The sequence below is a fragment of the Pterocles gutturalis genome, unplaced genomic scaffold (assembly GCF_000699245.1).
Source record: "Pterocles gutturalis isolate BGI_N339 unplaced genomic scaffold, ASM69924v1 scaffold17826, whole genome shotgun sequence".
Classification (NCBI taxonomy): Eukaryota; Metazoa; Chordata; class Aves; order Pterocliformes; family Pteroclidae; genus Pterocles; species Pterocles gutturalis.
Genome location: NW_010105844.1, coordinates 31453 through 40783, shown reverse-complemented (window position 1 = coordinate 40783; position 9331 = coordinate 31453). Strand labels below are relative to the sequence as shown.

Genomic DNA, 9331 nt, shown 5'->3' with positions numbered 1-9331 from the left:
CCAGCGCTGGGGCAGGGCGGGGGGGCGAGCCGGCTCCGAGGGGGGCGGCCACCCCAAGACCACGAGTTCGGGGGACACGGGGGGACGTTATTTTAAGCTGGTTTTGCAAGTAAGTAACTTGCATATAATGTGGTGCAAAAGTGCTGGGTCTGTAAGATAGAAGTTTGGGCTAAGTAAATATTTGCAGGCTGATGTTGAAAGAAAACTTTAAAGGAAACGAACTGAACTACTTTAAATACACAAGTGACACAATCTTTTCGTTTTGCTTTTTTTTTTAAAGCTTGCCCGTGATAATTGTCGAATTTAAATGAATTCATTTAGTTTGTGATTCCCTAAACTAAGGACTAGGTTAAAGGCACTCTGTAAATACAAATATTTAGAACAGAAAACTGAGGAGCTGATGGGTTTTGTTCCACTTGCTAAGTATAATGCAGATTTGCTGTTTATGAAAAGTTGCATGTCTCAATGCAAGCTGGGTTTTTAAAAATAAAACTTTTTTCCCCCAGTTTGCAGTGGTATGTGTGTTTAAGTGAGCTTTCTCTCTAGGTGAGAACAGTTGCAGAAATTTCAAGTTAAGGTAAATTCTAATTGAATGTGCTATTTCTCCTTTCACCAGTGTCTCAGTTTAAAATGGTGAATTACTCTTACGATGAAGACCTTGAGGAACTGTGTCCAGTCTGTGGAGATAAAGTGTCTGGGTATCATTATGGACTTCTCACCTGTGAAAGCTGCAAGGTTCTGTACTAATTACTTCATACAAACACAAGTAGAGCAAAAAAAGTTTCAAATATAAACAGAAAAAAAATATAATTAAAGAAACCAGATGTGTGATAATTTAGCTTCTTTCTGATATTATTCTTGTTACAGTCAAGTAAAAAATTAACCAGCAAAAAGCTTTAGGATTTAGAAGTCTCTTGGAGAGATCTCATCTGCAGACCTGGGAACAACTTGGACTGTTTTGCATTACAGTTTTATCGTTGCTTATAAGTATTTTGCTGTTGTGAGGTGATGTAGTTCTAGAGCAATTTTAATTCCTAACTGTCCAAAATATTGATTTTAGTTGATTTATATACATTCAGAATATTTATGTTCCTGAAGGATAAAGTAGGAAAAGTATCCTCAATACAGATCAGCTTTGCCAAGTGTAATGCTGCTTAAGATTTTTTTCATCCCTCAGTGTTACAATGTAGATTTCTGTGACTATAATGACCATGCACTTTTTTAAAATCCAAACCGTAACTGGCAGAGCTCACTTGACACATAAAGTCAAGTAACTAACTTATGATTTTTTTAGATAATTCATTAATTTTGAGAATAAAATATTTGTAAATGCAACTTATCCTATTGGAAGATAAATGTATTTGCATGGTTCTATTATACTAAAGATTTTAAATGCTTATGAATTTATGACATGTCAAATTTGTCATGTAAAGGTTTTTTTTTCAAGTCCCTTAAGGTTATTTAAGTAATGCACTGTAAAAGAAACTCCTTTGCCACAACAATGCAATTTAAAATATATAATTGCGTGGAAAAATTAACTTAGCACATGATATTTTCATTAAGAAATAATAAATTAAAAATAAACAACAAGCACTTGTTATGTCTCTAGCATGCACCACTGAGATGTACAGTAGCCAGAGGTACTCTGTATTGCTGTTATCTTTGCAACAGTGTCCCGACTTACTTAATGTGAAACTACTTTAAAAGGAAGACTGATAATTTTGCAATGATTAAAGAATATAAAAGGAACTGGTCAGCCTCTCTATTTCTGCTACCACTGTTAGCGGCGCAGGAGACTATAGCCAGTCTTACCAAGCTTTGACATAAGCCTGTAAACATAGCACTAACACAAGAAAAACTCCTCTGGAGTCTGGTGGTTTTCTCCTGGGTACATCTCACCGTAATTTAAAATAAACTGTGTAACTTCGGAAGTGCTTGAGTAGTGTCTGAAAAATCTGTTACAATAATTTCCGTAAAATAGAAAGCTGAAACACACTATTCAAGCAAAACAGGCTAACTTTTGTATCTGTCATACAGGGATTCTTTAAGCGAACAGTCCAGAATAACAAAAGGTACACATGTATAGAAAATCAGAATTGCCAGATTGACAAAACACAGAGAAAACGATGCCCTTACTGTCGATTTCAAAAATGTCTAAGTGTTGGAATGAAATTGGAAGGTAAGAGCTATAGTCTTGCTGATATTGTCAACTATTTGTAGATGTATTTTGAAAATTATAAGATTACATATGTTACTATATGCTATTTTATTTAAAAAATGTTACATATTTATTGTGGTTTTGAAATTCTAATAAAAGACAACTTAGTGTGCTCAATTGCATTGTTTTTAAATAAAAAAATCCAATGCATAAATGGTAAATCACTAGCAAGTAGTGATTTACAGTCCATTTTTTTTCATATGAGTATTTGATATTTCCGTATGTTAGAGCTTGTGAATGAATGGATCGATATAGAATAGCTTTGCAACTTTTTAAAAAGACTTAATTTAGATTAAACATGAAATATGGAAGAAGTGTCCAGATTAGAAAAAAATTAGTCATTGCTATGGAGAGTGATCTGATTTTATTTATATTTTATCTAGGGTTGTTTTTTATAGATAATATATTCTTCTGACAATAAGGCAGAAAGCAGAGAAACAGACAAAATAAGGGATTTTCCTCACACCAATTTGCCTTTGGGATTAAGGAACCAAATAATCTCTAAAGCTGTGTCCTATATTTTTGTGATGCTACACCTGAGATGCTATTACAGATAAAAGAGAATAAGGCATTTTGAAGTATACTTTTTGACTTCATTTCACTTTCTGATGTACGGAGAACAATGAAAAGTGTACAATACCCTCTGAGATAACTGAATGCAAAATTATCATCGACTTGAATTTGAGAATCACACACAGTTCATTCTAACTTTGATATATCAAATATTAAAATTCAGATTTCACAGCAAATGACATTTCTGTTTGACCGAGGACACGCTCCTAAATTCCTTATTCTTACAATTGTACTGAAATGGCATTCACCCTTGACACTTAACCAGGAAAAATCAGGCCAAGGAGGGAAACATAAACCATTAAGGGAAACAAAACCGATAAGATTCAATCACCTGAGCCTGGCAAAGGAAATTTGTTGATATAACTGAAGATAAACAGAAAAATCAGCCTCCTGCAGTTTGATGGATTCAGTACTATTCTATTTGCCCACCAGACTGAGCTAGCAGTGACCCACTGCACTAAACATTCTCAATCACTGCATATTCTTCCAAATTCAAATAGCAAAATAACAGGACATTTGGAATCCTTTTCTCGTTGTTGCTGTTGAGAATAAGGATGAAATACATTTATCTACTCCTACTTTTAACTCCTCACAATTGCTGACAATGATACAGGACCAAATTTTGTCTTCTGTGATTACATGCAGTTCGCCTTGATTTCTCTAGGAGTTACGCAAAAGCATTTGCCAGACCAATTTGGCTCACAGTTTTTAATTGTAGAATACCTGCAAGGATACTATGTATTCAGATTTCAAGTTAATTAAATTTACCAGCATGGTGCTTTAATTATTTTAATTTGCTGCATTTTGCTCAAAATCAACATTCAACAGCAATATTAGCAGCAGCATTTCCACTACAAATTTAAGCAAAGTGCCTGTAGTTTTAGAGATACTCTAGAAAATGGAATTTAGCTTCGTTATCCACGCATCTATACAACTTCTTTTCCTTTGTTCGAAAAATTGGAAGAACACATGCTTCCCAAATTGTAAATACTTGTGACATTTATATTTCCCTGATAGTGATATATATAAAGTCTAGTTCATAAATTACCATGGACCAAAAAAATCATTAACCGTTAAAGTCCTTATGATAATGTACAGTATTATGCGTACCTAGCATTCATAATAAATTTTTAATGTTCTAGTAATCCCTAAGATAAAAAGCTCAAGAACTTAACCTCCAGCAATCTCAGCAGTCTCAACATGTCACCAAGCTGTCAAAGGTTCCTCTTTCAATCTAATCGCCGTTGGGCAAGGTGGGCTTGGCTAGAGCTCCTCGCTAGTCCATCCCATATATACCATGGTGACAGACACTGCTGTGACAGAGACCACCGGTAGGACTCCCATGGCAGCTGTTGAGGTGGATTTGGTTTAATTATTTCTAATTCCAGAGATATTCTAAGCCATAACAGTGTCAATAGTTTCTGTTTCACTTCTACCTTCTGTGTGAAAGGCAGCAAGCTGACAGCTTTCTCTCTGCACATTCCAGCTGCAGCTAAACATTTTTGTAGAGCTGTTCAGCTAACTAGAAATCTCAAAGTTTTACACCAACCTGAACAGAATAATCAAAGGGAAATATTTCCTTTTTGCTAAGGAAAAGGTATTCCCCTTTGTGACTACTGAACATTTCCCAATTTACGTTTCAGATGGTTTGCTGTGGTGGAAGGCAGTAATGAAATTATTGTAACGAGACAATGTAGTCTGCTGGATAATCTCAGACAAATTCTGCACATCAGCCCTTGTTTCTTAATGACATAGTGGCTTGACATAAAACCAAATATACATTGAGATCTCCACATGATCCCACAGCAGGTGTGAAATTCCTGTAGCCAGCCATTGTGTTTGTCCCTGTGTCCTAATCAATGCAAAGACAAGTCCTTCTATATTAATAATAGATGCACGTGATATTTAAATTACCAGAAAAAAATTACATTTGCTAAGTAAAAATAAATATTTTTCTTTAGGTATAAAGTGCTACTTTGAATTTGGAAAAAAAGAAAGGAGTTCTATTTTTACATCTCTGCTCTGTCTTAATGTATATTTCATTAAAGAATGTTGATTCAGAGTTTTATTTATGATTTACTTCTTCCTCTTCCCCTGACAGCTGTGCGAGCTGACCGAATGCGTGGCGGTCGAAACAAGTTTGGACCAATGTACAAGCGAGACAGAGCATTGAAGCAGCAAAAAAAAGCTCTTATCCGAGCAAATGGACTTAAACTGGAAGCCATGACTCAGGTGATCCAAGCAATGCCGACTGACCTGACGATATCCTCTGCAATCCAGAACATCCATTCTGCCTCCAAAGGCCTACCTCTGAACCATACTGCCTTGCCTCCTACAGACTATGACAGAAGCCCCTTTGTAACCTCTCCGATTAGTATGACAATGCCACCCCACGGCAGTTTGCAAGGTTACCAAACCTACGGCCATTTTCCAAGCCGTGCTATCAAGTCCGAGTATCCTGACCCTTACACTAGTTCACCAGAGTCAATAATGGGCTACTCATACATGGATAGTTATCAAACAAGCTCACCAGCAAGTATTCCACACCTGATATTGGAACTCCTGAAATGTGAGCCAGATGAGCCGCAAGTCCAAGCTAAGATCATGGCATACCTGCAGCAAGAGCAAGCCAACAGAAGCAAGCATGAGAAGCTCAACACCTTTGGGCTTATGTGTAAAATGGCTGACCAAACCCTCTTCTCCATTGTTGAGTGGGCTAGGAGTAGCATCTTTTTTAGAGAACTTAAGGTAGGTAACCATCTTACATCATATTATTGTTCAATCAGGAAAAAAAATACCATTTGTTACAATGTTGTCCTTCAAGCAAGAAAGTATGGTTTCTCTTTCTTTTTTTTTTTCCCCCCCAAGTATCTCGTTCTTAATTAATTTGGCTTGAAGTAGGCAGACTATTATGAGGAGAAACTTGCAGTTTTCTTCCAACTGAGCCTGTAATTAGATGTAGCAAAGGGATTCAAGTTTCAGTTCAGCTCTTCTGTACTTTACTATTTAACACAAGTGTTATTAACCTCCATAGGGCCTTGCATAATTTTTACTCCTTCCCTGTCAGTATTGCTTACTGTCTGGCTTGTATTCAGAGTTCTAAGCACGCTTGTTACACCATACTATGTTCATTTATATAATTATTTTATTGCCTCATTTAACGTATGTGGGAACGCCATTTCTGTCCATCTCTGTACACTCCTTATATAAGTACATATTTGGAATATTCAGTTTCTCACTGGGGTATTATCTTGTCCATTCTTATGTCTGTGGTTAACCACGAAGGCTGAATCCTAAGCAGGGTATACACAGAACAGAAAGCTAGGAGGAAGAAGATACCTTAAGGACTCCTTTTGGTTCTCATCACCAGTGAGACATGGGAGTTTCCTTTCATCTAGGCTGGCTACAATGACCTTTAGGCTCTTAATTTTGTTGGAGCATCCGATAAACTCTTGTGCACAGCTCTCTGGTGACCAGAAACTCCCCCATTTACATTTCTCGGACTTTTTGTTAAGGCAATTTTGTGGTCTGTTGCGGTCAGGTCTGAATTTTTAAGCCAGAAATTTGGGATCAGACAATAGAGATAAACTACAGTTTTTAACCACTCTCTTGATACAGAAATTATCTCTGGAATAAATAAGAGATCCTCTGTCTCTGAAAAACCTCAAGATGACAAGCTCAAATCACATCTGAATTTCCCGATTATATTGCTAGTTACTGAATCTCTGTCTGGTACACAGAGATGTTTTCGCTACAACTAATTGCTGATGAAATCTGTAAAGTTTTACAAGCATCCATAATTCCTTGCTGCCTACTGTCAAGCTAGGGGAAAATGATACAATATCCAAATCCAACAGTTACTGTAGAAGTCCACCGAGAATTGAACCTACTTGAATCAGGAGCACAAAAGGGAGATCCCATTAAAAAGCTGCAGTCAGGATGCTTGCCACAATAGTATTTTTGTCATAACCATCATGTTGCAGACACATGAAATAAAGCCTGATGACAAGAAAAGCAAGCTGCATACACAACTCCAGCTTCTCTCCATTTTTTTAAGAGAATGATTGCAGGAACCATTAAAAACCTCAGTGTATATAAAGAGAAAAGGGAGAGAGTTTACTCAGAGGGGAAAAAGAAAATAGATTAAAGAGAGGAAAAGACTGTCGCATCTTTGTGAAGTTGTTTACAATTTTATAGTAAGCTATAACCCATGCTACCCATTTTAAATATTTTAAAAATTAAAATTGCAAACATGTTACATTTCCAGTAGACTAAATATCAGGGACCAGATCTTTCTACCCATATACTGGGCAGTGCTTTAGTCTGGAGTAGCCATGTCAAAAATCACTGAGACTTGGAGAACTAGATACTCTTCAGTGTAAGAATTTTTAAGTTATCATCTGCCTTAAAATTCCAGTTATGATTAAAGTTATTATGGAAAGATATTCAAGCAACATGTACTTTTTATGGTTCCATGGCTTAATCTATAGGCAGATTTTATAAGCATTCAACATGCTATACTGGGAATAGTTTTAGAGATGGTTTTCACCTCCAGCCTCAGCCTGGATAATCTTCATCAGCCAGCATGTTTACTAGTATGGACACAAAAGATGCAGAAATTTGTTTAATGCAAATGCTGACAAACTACTGCTGGCTCTGGATGTATACATACACCACCACATACATACAGACTTCTGGAAATACATGTATTCTAGAAATTCACTCCATTTAGCCTTTGTCTAGTGAACTGACTTTCACATATTTTCAGAAAGCGTTGGTTTCATCTTAGTAGAGTTCAGACAGTCTCACACCTTCTGGCATGTCCAGATAATTTTTTTTTTTAAATTGGACAAGATCAACTAAACTGCACAGCATTCCAGAACAGTTGAAACACACGTGGAAATCCACCCACATCCTAAATTTAGGGACTAGATTACACATAATTCTAAGAACTTTAAGCTTCTCAACTTCCAAAAAGTAAGATGCTCAAACTAGATGAGACTCTACTTTGTTAACAGCACCAGATAACACCATCTCTCTTTGCAGCTGAGAAAAGAGGATCAGAATTAAATAAATGGTTTCCAAACCTTTCCTGAACACAGCTCTCTTCTATCCATCCATGGTTTCAGCTGCTTTTGATCAAAGTAGCAAAAGTGACTATTTCAGATTGCTCCACAGAACATGAATACCTGTGGGGGAAGGAAAAAAAAAAAAAAACCAAGGATATGACAGAGATTTAAAATGCAGAAGGAAAGGAAAAGGCAATTGTAATAAAGGTGCAACTAGATTTTCAGAACAGCTAACTTTGTTCCCTACCTATACAGAGCTGAGAACGATGTATTTGCATAAGAAGATATTTTTTCTACTATTTATACTTGCCTAAACTTAACAACTGAATCTTGAGATGTCTTTCAGATAAGATAGGTGCATTAGCAGATCTCCAGGACTAAAATTTTATTTGACTCAAATAATTAAACAGTAAAAAAGTACAAATGTGGTTTGTATGAAATTCATCATGATTTTGTCGTGAGAAGTGACGGCTTGCACAACTGGCTGCAAGTTACTAAAGAGCATGTTTGCAGTTCTTTACTGTATCCTTTCACTTCATTGTAAATTTAGTCTTCCACATTTTTCTCTTCAATTCATATAAAAGGGCAAACATTTTCCTTTCTGCTACACCTAGAGATTTGTAGCTAGCAGAGTTGAGGAGGGAATGAAACAGAAGAGAACATGATAAAAAAAATGCTGTCCCAGTCCAGTGGTTGAGGCCACATTTACCCTAGAGAGAACAAAAACCACCAATGAACTACAGATTTTAATTTTTCAATTTTTCTTCCTGTTTGGCTGAAAAAATGATTTTTTTAAAAAGATATTTCGAGTGATAGCAAATGTTTTAAAACTTTATTTCACGAAGCATCTATCAGTTTATGCTTATCACAATCTTCTTACTTGTTGCCCTACTAATAGTGAACACCTCTTTTGGAATGTGTTATGCATTGTAAGCATGTAAAAGGTAAAAATATTGACAGGGTGCAACTACCTACGGCATGCATTGCTTTTTACAGAATTTTGACCTGTGTATGAATTTAAGGATGTAATTTAACACTCATACTTGCTAGGGAGCAAATCCTCCCATCTTCATGTCAGATATCAGAAATTAATGGAAATATTAATGAAGCAGACTAGTCGGGATTAGAAATAACATCAGAGAAAGATCCCAGGCAGCCAGTTGCATTGTAGTGACTTTGAATTTAACACCTGATAAAATCTCAAAGCTACCTGTCGTGTGAATTCAGAATACTTTGTAATTAGTAATTACATCATAAATTCAGAGGTTTATTTACTTATTCCTAGTGAGAAATGTTTCTGTATAGTACTTTATACACAGATGAAATAAGAATACAGGGATAAACTCCCAGTAGACTCATGACGATACTAATAGTAATAGTAAAGAAAGCCTTTGTTTGCTATTCTGGAGTTGTTGAGAGCTCAGTAAATATAAAAGTAAGATATATCCATCTTATCCTCAGCTAAGAAAAC

General features: G+C 36.0%; 1 protein-coding gene across 1 annotated transcript in view; it reads left to right on the top strand.

The window, feature by feature from the left end:
* Positions 1-612: 612 nt before the first annotated feature.
* The window catches only part of NR5A2 (nuclear receptor subfamily 5, group A, member 2), a gene marked incomplete at its 3' end in the record, with an annotated part of 38274 nt that continues 29555 nt past the window's right edge, over positions 613-9331 (top strand). The window contains exons 1-3 of the mRNA XM_010087556.1: positions 613-735; positions 2038-2179; positions 4893-5539. Coding sequence (XP_010085858.1) covers positions 631-735; positions 2038-2179; positions 4893-5539 — 894 coding nt within the window. The remainder of the gene's footprint in view (positions 736-2037; positions 2180-4892; positions 5540-9331) is intronic.